This window comes from Podarcis erhardii, assembly GCF_964252035.2.
Source record: "Podarcis erhardii genome assembly, chromosome: 6".
Taxonomy (NCBI): Eukaryota; Metazoa; Chordata; class Lepidosauria; order Squamata; family Lacertidae; genus Podarcis; species Podarcis erhardii.
The window spans coordinates 35,565,362-35,584,268 of record NC_138510.1 but is presented as its reverse complement, the minus strand read 5'-3'; the positions used below and the strand labels follow the sequence as shown (position 1 = coordinate 35,584,268).

The 18,907-nt window shown below is 41.7% G+C and overlaps 1 protein-coding gene across 4 annotated transcripts in view; it reads right to left on the bottom strand.

The window, feature by feature from the left end:
- Positions 1 to 9,560: 9,560 nt before the first annotated feature.
- Positions 9,561 to 18,907, bottom strand: part of PTPN22 (protein tyrosine phosphatase non-receptor type 22) — a 37,442-nt gene continuing 28,095 nt past the window's right edge. The window contains exons 15-22 of one of the 4 annotated variants that reach the window (XM_081864930.1): positions 18,662 to 18,742; positions 17,810 to 17,940; positions 16,302 to 16,329; positions 15,797 to 15,877; positions 14,904 to 15,004; positions 13,915 to 13,945; positions 11,401 to 11,478; positions 9,561 to 10,514 (exon numbers count right to left, since the gene is read on the bottom strand). In XM_081864930.1, the coding sequence (XP_081721056.1) occupies positions 10,450 to 10,514; positions 11,401 to 11,478; positions 13,915 to 13,945; positions 14,904 to 15,004; positions 15,797 to 15,877; positions 16,302 to 16,329; positions 17,810 to 17,940; positions 18,662 to 18,742 (596 nt within the window). In that variant the 3' untranslated portion in view covers positions 9,561 to 10,449. Of the gene's footprint in view, positions 10,515 to 11,400; positions 11,479 to 13,914; positions 13,946 to 14,903; positions 15,005 to 15,796; positions 15,878 to 16,301; positions 16,330 to 17,809; positions 17,941 to 18,661; positions 18,743 to 18,907 lie in introns of those variants that run through there. The other 3 variants (XR_014157269.1, XM_081864932.1, XM_081864931.1) reach the window with 3 other exon arrangements.

Here is an 18,907-nt window from a genome sequence, read left to right as displayed (position 1 = left end):
ATAGAAGATCAAAGTTGTTAACTTGAGTACAGTACAGTATGTACAAGGATGAGAGTCTGGCAGATAGAATTCATCTCAACTGTACATCTGCTTATAGGATATATGCTTTTTAGACACATTACTCTCTCAGTATCATGCAGGAGAAGAAATTTGCATTACTTAAGCCAAACAAAATAGAATACAGTATAGGAAGCTGCCTTATACACAGTCAGACCACTGGTCCATCTACCACAGTATTGTCTGCTCTGACTGGCAGTAGCTCTCCATGGTTTCAGACAAGGGATATTACTATCCCTACCTAGAGATGCCAGGGATTCAACAGAGACTTCCTTCATGCAAAGTACTGAGCTGTGGCACATCCAAGATGCTGTGTATGTTCTGAGACATACTTTCAGATCACAGTGAGTGGTAGTGAGGACCAATGGTGCCCCTAGGCAAGGGTGAGCAGAAGATTGAGCCCATTCTACTAGTATATCTTCAAGTGTTTTGCAGTGCCTCAGCATTTCAGACACCGTTCTAATAATATCAACAACAAAATGACACACACATTAAATTGGACAGCCAAAATGAGGGAAGCCTAGGGTAACTAGGAACAGACTGTGAGCTTAGATCCATTCTAGAATTCAAAACAAACCTTTGTCCTCTTAGTATATATGTCTTGCACCCATCTCCAGTTGATGAGATATCATGGTTCTTCTTGTAAAACAAAATAATCGAAAACAAAGTGAAGTGTGACATCTGACTTAAAACATGTCTCACCCAAAGTAGTAGTAGTAGTAGTAGTAGTAATACGCAAAATAAATTGCATAAATAACTTAAAGCAAAATCTCTTGAAAAAGCACTTAACAGTTGAACAGTTCCTCAAATAATCCTAGATCTAAAGTATAGGTGGGGAATCATCTGTGTATGGTGATGGTGAATAGACCAGAGCCAAAAGTAGGTGAGGATGACCCATTTGTATGCATTCACATATCCAAAAACCATTTGACATCAAAACTAGAAGGGTTTAAAACCATTCCTCCCGGGTAAGCTTCCTTCTGGGTTGATCTGCAGGCAGCAGCTGAGCAGTGGAAAAGAAGGAGCTGTGTGCTGCTGATCAGCAGGACTGGTAGCCACACTTTACCACAGCTCAGAGCAAATCTCTTCCTCTCTCTGGCTTTCCTTTTTCAGCAGCTCTCACAGAAATGCATCAGGCTCCAATGAAGGAATAGAGCTATCTGTTCTTCCCCTCCAGGAACTTGCTGGGAGGGGAGGGGGGAGGAAAAGAACGGAGAAGCAAGACTGCAAACTGTATGGGAGCCCTCCACAAAGTGCATTTGGACCACAGGTTGAAGGTTCACCATCCCAATATAATATATACTTCAAGAATTTGTGGAGAGAAAAAATGAACTCCAGAAAGCAAAAATTATTTGAGTTGAGAATTCAGCCTGATTAGGAAGGTGTTCCCAGCAGGTGGAAAGTTTTAGAAACTACAGAGAGACACAGTGATATATCTACTATCAGTACTGCCATAATGTTTGTTTTAAATACGGTATGTCTATCCTGCCTTCCAATCTAAGTATCAAAGGCGGTTAACCCCATGGATTAAAACAATTCAAAACACATTAAAGTACAATTTAACAAATACTATAGCATGTCAACTATCAAATATTGAAGACATGCATCTTGAATGTCAAACGTATCAAATACTTGAGTAGCTGACAAATAGACAAACTTTCCAAATGACAAAATTGAGACAACCCTAGGCTCAGTTGGTTAGGGTGTGCTGTGGTGCATGCTTAACTGGGATTAAGCACCTTTCAACAAAGTGGGACTTGCCTCTCAATAAACATCTTTAGGACTGCACTATTCATGGAATACAGTTGCTAGGCATATTGCATTTTACATAAGGATTAGTTTTTAGAGGCATTTAGTTTGAGGTGTTCCATATATTGCAAATATGACCCCAAATACTTTTGTGTTAAGAGGAGATAATTCTTCAAAGCAAACAAGCCCACTAATTGCAGATAGGTAGCCGTGTTGGTCTTTAAGGTGCTACTGGAAGGAATTTTTTTATTTTGTTAAGCCCACTAATTGCTATTTGATATACATATGCAAACTGTGGCAGCCCCAGGCTGACAAGCAGCCACTTCTAAAATCTTCCCCACCTTCCAAACAAAATACAAAAGTAGTCTGAACTGGAAATGCACATTGAAAGACAAGGAACTGATATAAAGTTGCTACTTGGCTTTGGCATTCTCTCTCTCCCTTTCAAGTTTAGATTTGCATCATATAAAATAGGTGTGCAAATTGCTGTTGAATTGTTTCTTTAAATGTAAAGGTTCATCATTGTTCCACCCAATGTGTATGTCTTTAAGGGGCCAGAGCAAAATAACGAGACCCAGCTTTACAGCTGTGAAACATAGCAGGTGCTGCTGAGTTGTATTGATTAAGCTGTGTCAGCAATTGGGTGTAGTATATAAGGAGCAGCACCTAGCTCTCCCATTACCCTGGGGGATGGGTTGGTGGTTGGGTCTGGTTTGTTTGTTGATGTATTTAGTGTAAATGGAGTTTTTGTTTTTCTTATTAAAACCTTGTTTAAGTTATTTTTGAGTCCCTTTTTAATGCATGGTCTCCCCAGTAAGCTCTCTGCAGTGCTACCATACTGCAAATAGCCAACAATTGCCACCTCCCTGCTCACCTGAAGCGTAGTGCTTCAGTGTTTGCAGTGAGAGATGACGTTCTAGTCCTTATTGACAAAATGAAAACTTAGCAAATCACGCAGTCCAGTTGGCTTCCACCCAAGAGTCTTTAAAGAATTCAAATGTGAAAGTGCAATAGTCTAACCAAACTATGTAACTTGTGTCTAAGATCTGTCTCCATACCTCACTTGCAAGTGGCCAATGTAACACTAATGTTTAAAAAAGAATCTTGTTAGTTTTATGTCTGTTCTGAGAAAACTGGTGGAAAGTATTGTTAAAGATAAAATAACCAAGCAGATAAAACAGGTGTGGGAAAATTTTGGCCTGCCAGATGTTGCTGAACTGTAACTCTCGTAATCCCTTGCCATTAGCCATGCTTGCTGGGGCTCATGGGAGATGTAGTTCAGCAACATCTGGAGGGCCAAAGGATCCCCACACCTGATATAGAAGAACATTAGGTGCGAGTGATCATGCTCTTCTGAAGTTTACTATACAGCGGAAAGGAGCAGCCAAGCATACTAGGACTCAATTTCTTGACTTTAAGAAAGCCGACTTCATAAAACTTAGGGAAGTGCTGGGTGAGATCCCATGGACAGTAATACTAAAAGGAAAGGGAGTTCATGATGGCTGGGAGTTTGTTAAGAGGGAGATAGTAAAAGCACAACTTCAGGTAATACCAATGAGACGGAAACATGGAAGGTGCCTAAAGAAGCCAGGGTGGCTATCTAAAGAACTTTTAACTGAGTTAAGATTAAAAAAGGATGTGTACAAAAATGGAAAAGGGGGGAAAGCACCAAACAGGAATTCAAACAAATAGCCAGCACGTGTAGACACAAAGTCAGAAAAGCTAAAGCACAGAATGAACTCAGGCTTGCTAGAGAGGTTAAAAGCAACAAAAAAGGCTTTTATGGGTATGTTCGTAGCAAAAGGAAGATCAAAGAAACAGTGGGGTCACTCAGAGGAAAAGATGGTGAAATGCACACAGGGGACACAGAAAGGGCTGAACTCCTCAATGCCTTCCTTGCCTCAGTCTTCTCTGATAAAGAAAACAATGCCCGACCTGAAGAATTTGGAGCAAGTGATTCAGCAGAGGAAACACAGCCCAGAATAACTAAGGAGATAGTACAAGAATACTTGGCTAGTTTAGATGTATTCAAGTCTCCAGGGCCAGATGAACTGCATCCAAGAGTATTAAAAGAACTGGCAGATGTGATCTCAGAACCACTGGCAGTCATCTTTGAGAATTCCTGGAGAACAGGCGAAGTCCCGGCAGACTGGAGGAGGGCAAATGTTGTCCCTATTTTCAAAAAGGGGAAAAGAGAGGACCCAAATAATTACCGCCCAGTCAGTCTGACATCAATACCAGGGAAGATTCTGGAGCAGATCATTAAGCAAACAGTCTGTGAGCACCTAGAAAGGAATGCTGTGATCACCAATAGTCAGCATGGATTTCTGAAAAATAAGTCATGTCAGACTAATCTGCTCTCGTTTTTTGACAGAATTACAAGCCTGGTAGATGAAGGGAACACAGTGGATGTAGCCTACCTTGATTTCAGCAAGACATTTGACAAGGTGCCCCATGATATTCTTGTAAAGAAGCTGGTAAAATGCGGTCTTGACTATGCTACCACTCAGTGGATTTGTAACTGGCTGACTGACTGAACCCAAAGGGTCTCATCAATGGTTCCTCTTCATCCTGGAGAAGAGTGACTAGTGGGGTGCCACAGGGTTCTGTATTGGGCCCGGTCTTATTCAACATCTTTATCAACGACTTGGATGATGGACTCAAGGGCATCCTGATCAAATTTGCAGATGACACCAAACTGGGAGGGGTGGCTAACACCCCAGAGGACAGGATCACACTTCAAAACGACCTTGACAGATTAGAGAACTGGGCCAAAACAAACAAGATGAATTTTAACAGGGAGAAATGTAAAGTATTGCACTTGGGCAAAAAAAATGAGAGGCACAAATACAAGATGGGTGACACCTGGCTTGAGAGCAGTACATGTGAAAAGGATCTAGGAGTCTTGGTTGACCACAAACTTGACATGAGCCAACAGTGTGACGCCGCAGCTAAAAAAGCCAATGCAATTCTGGGCTGCATCAATAGGAGTATAGCATCTAGATCAAGGGAAGTAATAGTGCCACTGTATTCTGCTCCGCTCAGACCTCACCTGGAGTACTGTGTCCAGTTCTGGGCACCACAGTTCAAGAAGAACACTGAGAAACTGGAACGTGTCCAGAGGAGGGCAACCAAAATGGTCAAAGGCCTGGAAACGATGCCTTATGAGGAATGGCTAAGGGAGCTGGGCATGTTTAGCCTGGAGAAGAGGAGGTTAAGGGGTGATATGATAGCCATGTTCAAATATATAAAAGGATGTCACATAGAGGAGGGAGAAAGGTTGTTTTCTGCTGCTCCAGAGAAGCGGACACGGAGCAATGGTTCCAAACTAATGTTTAGATTCCACCTAAACATTAGGAAGAACTTCCTGACAGTAAGAGCTGTTCGACAGTGGAATTTGCTGCCAAGGAGTGTGGTGGAGTCTCCTTCTTTGGAGGTCTTTAAGCAGAGGCTTGACAACCATATGTCAGGAGTGATCTGATGGTGTTTCCTGCTTGGCAGGGGGTTGGACTCGATGGCCCTTGTGGTCTCTTCCAACTCTATGATTCTATGATTCTATGATTCTATGAACAAGTTTTGAATCAGAACCAGTATGGCTTCCATGACAATTAGTCCCATTTCACTAATCTACTAGGGTACTCTGAGAGGATCAATAAACATATATAGGTAATCCAGTTTACATAGTGTACCACAACTTAAAAAAAACCTTTCAGTGCACATTGGGAAAAACCAATCTTAGTGTCAAATATATACATTTATGGAGTCTGAACTGGTAGTGACTGACTAGGAACAATATCTTGAGGTCATAGTGGACAGCTCAATTAAGATGATAACCCATTGACCCAGTGTGTTGCAGCTGTTAAAAAAGCAAATTCCATGCTAGGCATCATTAACAAAGGTACTGAAAATAAAATTGCTGGTGTCATAATACTGTTATACAAATCAATGGTGCGACAGCTCTTGATATATTCTGTGCAGTTCTGGTTGCCTCACCTCAAAAAAGATATTGTAGGATTGGGAAAAGTTCAGACAAAGGCAATCCAAATGATGTGATGAAGCAACTCTCCTCTGAAGAAAGCTTATGGTGCTTGGCCTTTTTAGTTTAGAGGAAAGAGCAAATAGAAATGATAGAAATGTTTAAAATTATGCATGGAGAAAGGAGGTGGAGAAATATTTTTCTCCTTACAGCATTGGAATTACTCAGAGAAATTTGCACTAAAATGCTGGTGAATTTTCATGAGGGTTTCTTAAAACCTCAAAATGATGCAAAATGTGGAGAACTGAATTTAAGACTGGAGAGAAACTGACGGAACCGAAACTGACAGATCCTTCCATCCCTCTGTCTGAGTGCTGGACTTGTTGAGCCCCTGGCCTGATCCAGCAGACCTTTTTATGCCTCTAGTCAATGAGGAATATACTGAACCGATAGAACGTACTGGACACCCACAGGAAACAGCACCTTTTCTTCTTAATCTGTTTAGCTGAAAACATACTTAAAAGAATACAAACTGGTACAATCTCACACAGCCACAAAAAGAAGGAAAGAAAATAGGTTTGATTACTCCCAAATCTGCACTTAACTCCAGGTTTCTTTCTTTTAAAAAAAGATCTGAGCTAAGCATGTTTATTTTTAATTAAATCCTTCATGGCAAAATTAGAAATTCAACACATCTGTGAACTGAGTAATTAGGAAAATCGAGATTTGCACACAGAGTACTAAAACAGTTGGCAAGTGCTCTGTTGTTCGAATGTTTGGCTACAATGGTTCCTATTAGCATTCGCCTAATTAAAAGATTATTCTGAAATAGATGAAGCATAAATTACGCCTTGATTGCCACAGGATTTTCTATTGCTTTTCCAAAATCAGGAAGAGGCTGACTGAAAGAGAGGAAGTAAGCAGCCCAGTCCATCTAGAAACAGATTGCCCAGCAACAGTCTTGCTGTGTGCTGAACTCTAGTTGCTGTCTGAAGAAGAGGAAACACAGGTGGCTTATCCAGTGTAAGGCCAGTTCTTCTTTTCACTCCTTCTACACTGGCAGAGGAGACACGACTCAAGAACGTCCTTGTAGATCTGAGAATTAATGAAGTTCTATTGTTGCATGGAGGTGCAGATATGGCAGGCAGGAATATTTTGCCTCACTCCATTTGTAGATTCAATTTTTTTAGCCTTAGGAAGACCCATGTGTAATTCCATTTTTCTTCCTCTTTAAATGCAGCAGCTCCCATAAAATTTGTTGTCCTATATCGAACTTGTATACATCCTTTCTTACATCTCTTAAAACCAACAGGTCACGACCACATCAACATCCTGAGAAGGGTACTGATTCCCACAGACCTACAATTTCCAGCACCCCTAACAAAGATTCTCCATGACTGCAAAAGTGGTAAGTGTGTTTTGAATGCATAGTGTGGATATGTGCCCAGGCCATTATTCACATGTCCACCCCAATTACATACAAAGCCAATGGTATGTCTTACTTTTACAAGAGAAATAGCACACAGGAGAGAGGTGCTGATCCTCTCCTCTCTTCACCTTCCCTCCCCATAGTTACTTTTCTTCTTGTATTACCAGGAGTGAGCCATGAACAAAGAAAAGTGGCTGGAACAACTGACTATGAGGAAGTAAGGCATAGAACAGGGGTCAGCAAGGTTTACCTCACCTGAGCCAGTTCACTCCCACAGAGATCACTCTGTGGGCTGGATCGCATCTGCGCATGTGCAGATGCGATTTCCAGTGTCTCTGTCTGTCCAGACACAATTTCCGATGCTGCAGAAGCGAGTCCCCACTCCATGCTGTGCCAGTTTAGTGCAGTGTGCAGGGACTCGCTGAGTAGGCGGCTTGGTTGGGGGGTGGCTCGGGGGCCATTTAAACGACCCTGTGGGCTGCTTGTGGCCCATGGGCCGCAGGTTGCCGGCCCCTGGCATAGAAGCAGGGGATGTTCCGTGCCCCTCTCCCAAGCAGCCTCATTATGAGAGCCAGTGTGGTGTAGTGGTTAAGAGCGGTAGACTCGTAATCTGGGGAACCGGGTTCGTGTCTCTGCTCCTCCACATGCAGCTGCTAGGTGACCTTGGGCTAGTCACACTTCTCTGAAGTCTCTCAGCCCCACTCACCTCACAGAGTGTTTGTTGTGGGGGAGGAAGGGAAAGGAGAATGTTAGCCGCTTTGATACTCCTTCGGGTAGTGATAAAGCGGGATATCAAATCCAAACTCTTCTTCTTCTTCTTCTTTATGAAAAAAACCTCTGTATTATATGTGAACAAGGCAGCATTTCAAGTTCTAGTTCTAAGATATTTGCAACAGGAGTGAAAAAGCAAGTTCAAAGCCCTCAATGTATTCATTCTTGACTGTTTCTATTTATTTTTTTAATTGATTTTGTTTTAATCATCTTGTCACATGCCACCCTAATGTCTGAGCAGTGCGAGATTCCAGAGGTTCCAGGTGCTTACCCAAGGTTTGTGTTTCCTTGGAATGAGGCACAGTGGAGACTGTGCTGTCTTTAGGATATATGGATTATTTACATATATATACAACCTGAGTCTCTGATGGTGGGGTTCACAGCATTAACACCCCAAGAGGGAATTGCTTCCCCCATAGCCGCAGCCTTAGATTCAAACAGAAATCAAGCACTGTTCTGTCTCTCTCACTTCCCAGCTGGCTGCTTTGCTTGCATCCCTCCAACTTTCTGCTCTGAACTCTGGTTTTGTCTTTCTAACTATCTGTGAATTGGGGGGTGCTCCCCCCCCCCCGAGGAGGGCCCCCCATTATTGCTGTTCCCTTTAATGACCCATCACCCAGGCTATCACCTCACCAGGGTGCTAGCCTGGGTATTCCAAGAATTAGAAGCGGCGGAGGGGGGGGGCAGACATTCAGCCTACCCCCCAAAAGCCGCCATAGCATTATTGTTTATTGTTTTTATGTTGTACACCTCTTAGATATTTTTTAAAATATTAAGCGCTCTATAAATGCTTTTAAATAGAAAATGAAATAATTCACACCCCTGCAGCAAAATAGTTTCCACCAGCACAAATAAGATATAGACATTATTGTACAGTACGCAGTTGGAGTCCATCCATGCATTTGTCAGGGAGATCCAGGGAGGTTGAATATGTCCCTTTCCTCATCTCCAAGGCAGCAACTAGATGCAACTAGAACAGATGCTAACCTGACAGTGAGAGGAGCACTCTTTGTATTAGACACACAATGAATCCCACGGTAAAAGAGCCATGCAAATATATCAAAAATTGAATAACCTGCCTTAAGATTTTCATACACGCAACCCAATTTGCATTCTCTGACTCATTTGTGTTTGTAATTCAAATGAGTCCTTGACCTACATGGCTGACTTAAATTTTTGCTTTTAAGTGGAAGCCAGTCCCTTATCTATCAGAGTTCTGAATATTAGTACTCGGAATGTAGCTGTTGGCAACTCAATAAGTATGTCATTAAAAGTTAAGTAACTTCTTTTTGACAGTGCCAATGGTAGTGCTCTACACTTTTGAGATAAATCTGAAATATGCACCACTATTGAATTCTGTAGAAATGCAATCTGCAGAAGCAGTAACCAGCATACTAAATAAATAAAACATTTTATTTTATTATATTGCAACTCCCATATAAACATTCCATTAAATGCTTTAGGGTTTTTTTAAGTTTGGTTTTTCAAGTCATTTTTTTTTTTATAGAAATAAAGTCTGTCAGTTGTGCCTGATCCCCCAGCCCCCATCTTTGCTCTCTTCTCTAGAGTGTAAGGAGTGAAAGGGCAAATAAAAAACTCCTGATTTTGAACGTTTGGGGAAACAGATCCCAGCTGGAGAAAATCTTGTCACAGGTGTTGAGGCGCCACATGCCAAATTATTAAAATGGTCAGGAATTATTCCTTAACATCTCAGCAAGACTCAGGATCAAAACCAAGCAGTTGGTCTGGAGACACCCCAATGGCTGCTTGAAGGATGATTGGTTTTGTTTTAAATGTAGGCAGCCAAAACTGCTTGCTTACTTGTTGATTTTTTAGAGACAGGGCAGCTGTGGATGGCTGACCTCCTACTTCAGTTACATACTGGAAATCACAGGATACAACAATTGGTTCTGTGTCCACCAACGATTACCTGGTGTCCATTACATTCATGCAAATAAATGTCCTCTGCGTGAGAATACAACAGAGAAATTCCCTACCAACTTCTGATATATTTCAAAAGAAAGGTCTGAGCTTGAAAAAGCCACAACTGAATATCACTCAATTCTTGGAACACAATAATTACTAATAAATAACAGTGCCTCTCATCTTCAGCATTTCCCCCTGCTGAGCCACTTCTTCGCTAATGCCTCCTGGAATGCAGGACACCCCCCCCCCCAGGAAAGATGCTGTGGCTTCAGGAAAGGTGTGAGCCCCAGCACTTCTGTTTGTTTGGCAGTGTGTTGTTTCGACAAATAGTACTTCATTGGAAACGTGAACAGAAACCAGGGACTTTCACAGTTCAGTATTATATTTCGTCTATAGTGGTCACATATACTATCTTTCTAGTAGCACGACAACAAAAGCCATTATGTTCCAAATGATGGTCTTGCCACAGACTCCAGTTGCTGAACTGATGACAGAAGAAGGTAAGGCTCCTGCAGAGACAAAGGGCATCAGCAAAGTTCTACTAAATGTTCCAACTTGGTGGTGGATCTCTTGGTCCCTTGGGTTTTGAAAACCGGTTTGCAAAGCCTAGAAAACAAAACCAATAACATGTTACATATGGCAGAGCATGAGTAGGCAAACTAAAGCCCGGGGGCAGGATCCGGCCCAATTGCCTTCTAAATCTGGCCCGTGGACAGTGCAGGAATCAGTCTGTTTTTACATGAGTAGAATGTGTGCTTTTATTTAAAACACATCTCTGGGTTATTTGTGGGGCATAGGAATTTGTTCATTCCCCCCCCAAAAAAATATAGTCCCCCCCCCACAAGGTCTGAGGGACAGTGGACCGGCCTGAAAAGGTTTGCTAGAGGACCCTTGTGGTCCCGTTCAACTCTTCAATTCTATGGTTCTAAGAGATTAGCATGTGATTCTCACACAAGAATAATAAAAGAGGCCAGCTGTCTGATTCAACTAATGACAAGTGAGTCTGATATATTGGCATTCATACTGTATATCACATTGCTGAAATTATTTACTCTGGGAGTGGGCTTGGGGAAGAGAGTGCAACAACCCCAGAAGTAAGTATTTTGAAAACTACTGTAATACTGTAGTTTCATAATATCTTGCCATCAAGCGTGGTGCTGGTTTAGCTCAGTTGGTAGAGCATGAGACTCATCATCTCAGGGTTGTAGATTCGAGCCCTACATTGGGTGAAAGATTCCTGCATTGCAGGGGTTGGACAAGATGACTCTCGTGGTCTCATCCAGCTCTACAATTCTATGATTCCAAGTTGACTGTTTCATCAGACCCAAGACTATAGAGTGCATTCCTCTAATATCTATAGACTAAAACAATGTGTAACAATAACCATTGTCAGTGGCAAAACAACAACTACACCACCCTTAAGTTTTTTCAAGGTTAGTCAAATAAGGAAGCATCGCTTTTTAAAACAACAACAACAACAACAACAACATACCAAACCTCAAAACAGAGCTGGAGTGATTTGATTGATCAGCCTCTGGAACTTTTAAAACTGAAGGTGAACCACAAATACCTAGAAATAGAAAGGAAGATCTTAGGAACTGATAGACTGCAATCCTAACCCTACTTATTTTGGAGCAAGTCATGTTGAGTGCAATGTCTCAGTAGACATTGTTAGGATTGAGCTGATGGTCCATGTAATCATCACAGGCTTCTTGAAACATGATTCCTGCTGGGGAGGCTGTGGTAGTCAGGCTGGGCACAAGTGTGAATAACAATAACACAGAATTATGAAGACCTCCGTGTTCTGCATTGTCTATTGGTTGCTCTGCTCCTGAGATGTTTTTCTAGTCACATAGGAATTACTGATCTGTCAGCAAGTTCCTGTGCATCTGCTAAGTGGTTCACATGACCCAAAACAATAGGGATAAATCGCACGGGTCTTCCCCACAAGTACTGTTCTGCAGGAGGGGGAGGAGTGCTTATTAAGTGACAAAGACATATTATTGGGTCATTTAAACACTCCCTTAGCTGTGCAGGAGCTGCACATGGATAAGCTGCTTGCATAGAGCTGGAAAAATGTTTAATAGGCACCACAGAACTTGAAGGATCTTTCCAGGAGGCACAGAATATTAAGCTGTGTCTGGGGCAACACTCTACGACCTTCACATTACTTTTGTTCCTCTGCCTCTCCTTGACATCCTGCTCTATTTAACCCTGGGACCAGGGCCAACACCTTTGTTGGTGCCTGTGATTAAGGCCCAGATCTATACGTGCCTTCTGCAATCACGGCGATCCAACTGCATTGTTGGGGCTGGACTGCTGGCAGTAGCCAGATGTGTGCCAGAAGCCATAGGACGAAGGCCAGAATCCAAAAGGACAAGTTAGGAGGCAAGGCTGAAGAGCAATCCAGAGGCCAAGACCAAAGACCAACCAATGATACTGGAACACATCAGAGTTTAGGAAGACTTTGTTGCTCAAGCGAGGTTCAGTTGGAACAGGAAGTCCTCCTATACTTACTCTTGTCCAGAAGGATCCTGTAGCCCACCTGGGTGGGCACAGCCAGTCCAGGGTTCTTCATTGAGAAGCTGCCACCTGCACTTTAGTAGCTCACTACAGAGGAGAGCTGTCCATAGATCTCAGTTCTTGACTGTTTCTCTCTTCACCAGTCTAGCACTGACACTCTCCTCCTCCAATACCTAAGCGGCTTCTACCTCTCTCCCCATCTCAGGCCCAACTGGCTAAAATAATACTCTCCATCCCGCCCCCCTCAGATTTTTAAAATATTTTTTTTAATTGCAAAAACAAGAAAACAATACAGCACATATTGCGTCTATCTATATCGCTCTATATAAAATTTCTTTATTAAATTTGCCAGTTGCTTTATCTTGCCCAGGGCAACCCAAAGTGACTTACAACCAAACAAAGAGGCAATAAACTCTACATAGTTACATTAAAGACAAGAGGAACAAGAAATACATTAAAAATATTCCACCCACAATGTGGCCACTAGCTGCTGATATTGCCTGGATTTTGTTACAATGCACATTTAGAAGGTGCCGTGCTACCAAATCAGCAACGTTGGCAGCGATATTTCCTGCTTTTGTTAATCCAAAGAAGGACACACAGGAAGAGCCCCGTAAAGATTTATCAAGGTTTCCTGGAAAACTTTTGAAGGCAGGAACCTGCATCAACAGGTGCATGGAGCAAAGCTTTATAAATCAGCATTTTAAAAAATAAATGTTTTGTGCTAGAGGTACCATCCCAAGTAGGTCTAATCTAAAAGGCCTGTCATCTATCGTGTGTGGAATGAAAGAATGCCCCAGTTCACATAGTGAATGTTGCTTCATGGGAATCATAGCATTAGGATTATGTTGACCCATGGTGATCATAATGCATAGTTCACCCGCCTCTTATACAGAAGAGATACTGAAAAGATGTGGGAGAGGCTTGGCAAGCAGTATACATAGAATCATAGAATCATAGAATCATAGAGTTGGAAGAGACCACAAGGGCCATCGAGTCCAACCCCCTGCCAAGCAGGAAACACCATCGAAGCACTCCTGACATATGGTTGTCAAGCCTCTGCTTAAAGACCTCCAAAGAAGGAGACTCCACCACACTCCTTGGCAGCAAATTCCACTGTCAAACAGCTCTTACTGTCAGGAAGTTCTTCCTAATGTTTAGGTGGAATCTTCTTTCTTGTATACACAAAGGTGTAGAAAGATTTCACATTTTAGAAATTGCCTTCTCTATTTAGTATTCACAATGAAACCTCCGCAGATAAATGTAGACCTTTAATTAATTCCTGGTTCTGAAACCCTCTGAGATGCACAGCGAAAAATAGTGGAGCTGCGTGATAGGTCTTTATTAATCCAGCAAAACTACTGAGTGCCTTCATCTCCCAATAGAATTGTTAGGGGTTATGGTTCCTCGCCTCAGACTACAACACAGCACCACCGCAGTGAATATGCAAAATACAGGCAGTCTATAAATTCAAAAGACTTACTGTTCTTCACATTTCGTAAAATTTTCAAGCTCTAGGGGGGGAAACACAGAAAAATTATGGTGTTGCAAAAACCCTGCTTATTAAGAACAGATCTATTTAAAAAATAAACTACAGGGAGCAACTGTCATGAGTACCTGTCAAAAGGCTGTCCCATATTCTACCCGCCCAACTCATTTAATCTGGATTGACTATTTCTGCAGGAAGTCCAATAAGTAAAAATAAAATTGAAATGGTAAACATGGATCAAATTGGATGGGGGGGGGATATAGGGTGACATTTGAGAAGCACTGAGTGTACAGTGAATTGCTGTGTGGAAGCACCCTAGATCAACACAAGCAGCCCATTCATTCTGGGACAGCAGAATGGAGTTCTCTTCCAGTTAGAAGATGAAGAGGTTTGTTCCCCTTTGATTGAGGCTCTAGTAACCCTTTAAAGGTGAAACAAAGCCAGCCTCGAGTTGCATCACAATGGGCCATTAATTTGAAATTAAGGTCCTTGGGTATATTTCCTTCTGAAAAGAGTGAATCACTGTTAATTTACATATTTGATTATTACAGCTTAACTGCAAAGGTAGCAAAACTGCAGTTTCTGGTTTCATATGTACTGTATTTGCTTCTCTTTCTTGCTTAGAGCGCTCCCTAGTGTTGTGAATGAGAAATGTTCCAAGCTCTGGTTTTTACCAGAGGATCTACCAGTTAAAAACTTATTTCTTCTCCATATTATGGATGGAGTCAGTGGGGGAGAGAGACACCTAACAATTGTTAGGTTGTGTTTTTAAGCAGCATAATGTGGGCTAAAACTGGAAAGTTGGGTAGTCATGTATTCTAGCTAACAGAAGGCAGCCCTCCGTCTATTTAAAGATAAAGAACTTCTGCACAGCTGAAACTTATATAATTAGCATGGAATGGGGGAAGCCCTGCTTCTCTGCTAATAGAAATGTTACAGCCGTCTCTCCCTCCACTTCTTATGCATTCTCTATGCTCCTTTACCTTACTCCTCCTGAAGCATTTTGCTTCCTTTGATGACTTGACTGTTGATCTAATCACAGACTCTCCGAAACTCACAGCATCGTTCGTAACAGATGGTTGAGCTAGAAAAACAAAAACACACTTAGCAAAACAATAACTGTATCGACATTTCCATATACATGGGAAAACCTGTAGACCTCCAAATGTTGCTGGACTCCAATTCCCAACAGCCCTAGCAGTCAGCATGGCTAATGTTCATGGATTATGGGAGTTGTAGTCCAACAACATCTGGAGGGTCAAAGGTTCCCTACCCCTGCTATATATGGAAGGCATCATTTGAGAAGAAAAAGAAAACAAACCAATTCTTCCCCCCAAAATATGGCAATTCTTTCAATATATTATTTCAATATAATTAAATGCATAATTAATACTAGACTGTAAACCACATTGGAGATTTTTTTTTTGTCCTTCTGAGGTTCTCTGGCTGCATCATTTGATTTATAGACATTCGGTATTGTTTCTCAGTATGCCACAAGTATGTATTAATAGGAATTACTGGCAAAAGGTGGGTTCTGAATGTGATTATATGGAGACTCATTGTTATCTTCCTTTCTTGTTGCTGTGATTTTCCTCCATCTGCCCCAGCTGCAACAAAACATTTCTCTTCCATATCAGTCTCTACAGCCACAGCAGGTGCTGTAACTCTCAAAAGATTTGACTTTACCCCCAAAGGCACACTCCTCCATTGTCTCCCAAGACAGACAGATGCCAACAACAAGATTCTCCTCCAGCGCTTTTCACCCAGACCTTCTCAAACCTGACTTTGTATTTGCTACCTCCTCAAATGAAAATGCATTAACTAAAATCACCACCCAATAATGTTGTTACAAGACAACCACAGCTATTGTACTTACATTCCTCATCTGCAAGAATAAAGGACTCAGGAGTTCTTTCAGGAAGGGGGGGAGGGGAAGGAGACCGATCCCGGGGAATCTCTGTAACAACAAGCAATACAAAATAATTTATAGAAAACATTTTCATTAGCTTGCTTTCAAAAAAAACCCTGAGCCTCTCCAGCATCAGGCCAACATTGTCTGCAATGTCTTCAGTTCTGCTATCTGCTATCAGTGTTAAGCACAATTCATCCCAAGAAAACATGTATGCACCTTAAGCTCCCACATACATAGGGAGAATTCTTAAAATGTGTGTTAATATCACTGGCTCTTCAGTATTTTGCAGTAATACTAACAGAACAAGATGACAATGAGGAACAGGATTTGGTAAGTGTACCATCTAGTGTACCATCTATACAACAGAAGTTTTCCATTGACAATATAAGCAAGGCATTGATGGAACATGAAGCAAGCAGGTGTAGTAGTAGCACAGACTAATTCATAGAAATGTCAGGAGAATGTTTACCTGATCTGGGTCTCTGCAGCTTTGCATTCTGAAAACAAACAAAAGGAGAATACTTTAACGTCCCTCAACTCTGTATAAATGCATTTAACTTTTAGTAAGTAGGTGATGGACAGCTGTAACTCTCTAAAGGTTTGACAATGCCCCCAAACAGCATCATACTCAGTGCTCCTAAAGAATTACATGCTGCGTGCAATTGTAGTGGAAGGTGGATCCACATGCTATTTGTGAACCATGCATTTACAAAAATCCTATTTCAGTTTTTCAAAACTAAATCAGAAGAAAGGGCATTCTGCTCATTTTTAAAATGTGGCCACTGAAAGTGACACTCAAGCAAGCCACTTATCTTTATTCAGAAGAGTTCTCCTATTAAATTGTTGAAGGGATTTTCAACTGTGGTATTAGCAAGAACCAGAATGCCCTGGTCCTGTTTCTACTAATATCAGTATGCCCTTCCTTTCTGTCTTTTTTCTGCCTTCAGGTTCAGAAAGTGTTATTTACTTCCCACTCCTGAAAAACTGTTGTACTGAACTGAACAAATAAGAATAACAGCTTGAAGCAAATTTAGCAGTGCTGTGAATGATAACAATTACAAAAGCCCTACTCGCAGAACAGTGTTTCAGCAACACAGTAGTAGCTGCATAAGATGGATGCTACCCTGTCAGCATATAACACATCTACTCAAAGATCAGCACAGGTTGTAAATTTGTTACCGGGCCATTACCAGCTCAGGAAATTGCAGTAACAGCCCAGTGAGAACTGAGAATGCTCTGTGGACATGAAACACTGACTAACAAGGGTGGGGTGGAAAACTGGAGGAAAAGAATGGACAGAATGGAGTATCCTGCAGAAGGCCTAGCTGGCTGGAACCCTGAACAGAACCTTGCAACATTTTGTCTCAGGTCCCTCGGTTTTAAAGAGGCTTTGTGAGGAGAAAGGGTGTTGTAAGAGGGGAAAGAGCTGTAAAGATTTACTAACTAGCAATACAATTATAAAGGAAATGTGAATTTAATTTTAAAATTATGAGGATTGTGGAGGGAGCTGGGGGAAGTCTAAAAGAATTTATGTATTATATTGGAAAGTATGTGTTATTTAATTTTGTAAAAGAAAAACTTTTCTAAAAAATTAATAAAAAAAAAAAAAAAACATTTTGTCTCAGGTCCCACTTGCTCATGCTAAAAGCCAAAGCCCTTTATTCATTTCCCCTGTTTTGTGGCATCTTCCTAGTTAGTCACATCAGCTCCCAATGGATTTTAGGAAGAAGAATGTTCGTTAGCAGATGTTCCCATCTTCACTGGAATTTGCTGGACATCTCTACTGCCAGTTGACGCACTCAGACTTAATACAATTTGTTTTTTCAGAAGTATTGTCCTAGCCTCGGCTGTTGGACTATGAACTGAATTCCTGCTGCAATTTAGTTATATAAAGTAGCAGCCTTTGTTTCTGCAGAAGTCAGGTAAACTATATAGCAATATTACTGGTGGAGATGTATAAAATCTCTAATGCGTTACCTTACTTGGCCTCAGTCTCACAGAGTCATCAGAAAATTTCAGCTGAGACACGCCGCTCCATTCCTTAGAGATTCCAATTTTCTCATTTTTGAACAGTGATTGGTGGTTTGAATCTGGCAACACAGAGTCATCTGCAATGGATAAAATTAGAAAACATAATGGATCTTTTAAAACTCTCTGCAGATCATCACTATCTTAGTTTAAGTTGTAGATCAGGGATGGGGAACCTTCAGCTCAGATTTGGCCTTACAGGGGCCCCAACTCACAAACCACACCAACCTGTTCCACACCTAATGTCATATGTGTCAGATACCAAATGGCTACAAAGGGAGCTTAAAGTGAGCTCCTGATCATTTCTGTGCTGGAGCGAGGCATGGCAGGCAATGGGCAGCTGATGGGCACTGGGAGCAACCCTGGCTCCAATAGCATGAAGCAGTTTGCATTGAAAGTGCTGCTAAAATGGAGCTTTCCCCCACCATTTCAGTATCACTTTCCATGCAGACTGCTTCATGCCACTGACTCCTGCAGGAAGCAAGCTTGAACAACTGTGTGACTAGTTTCCCCATGGGGAACTCAATTATGCAGCCACTCCCTGTAGAAAGCAGCTTGAATTCACCATCCATCAGGTGATGGGCAGTGAGTTCAAATCTATGGAAAGGTGTTTTGCCAGCCCTATGCTCAGTGTCAATCATTGGATGGCGAAGTTGGCTTGTGGGGTGAGGATGACAGAAAACTATCTGGCCATCTGGGCCAAAATGGCTCTCCACCCTTGAAAGAGATGATGACTTCATCTTGCATATGGTGTTCTGCCATCAACAAAACTGTATTCACTTAGATGATACTTGAACTCACCATCTTCTCCAGGTACAATAAAGGACTCAGGGGTTCTTTTAGGCAATGGGGGAGGAATGTCTTCATCCACCTGGGAAGAACCTGTTAAGCCAAAATGCTGAGGTTAGTGGACTTGGGTTGTATACACAAATATCTATTGCAGACATGCAAGACAATAACCAAGACCTCTCATGGTCTTCCTTGACCTTGGTTGCATTGCATAGCTACTCGTTACGCAATGTTAGTTTATGAAAACTAGACATGAAA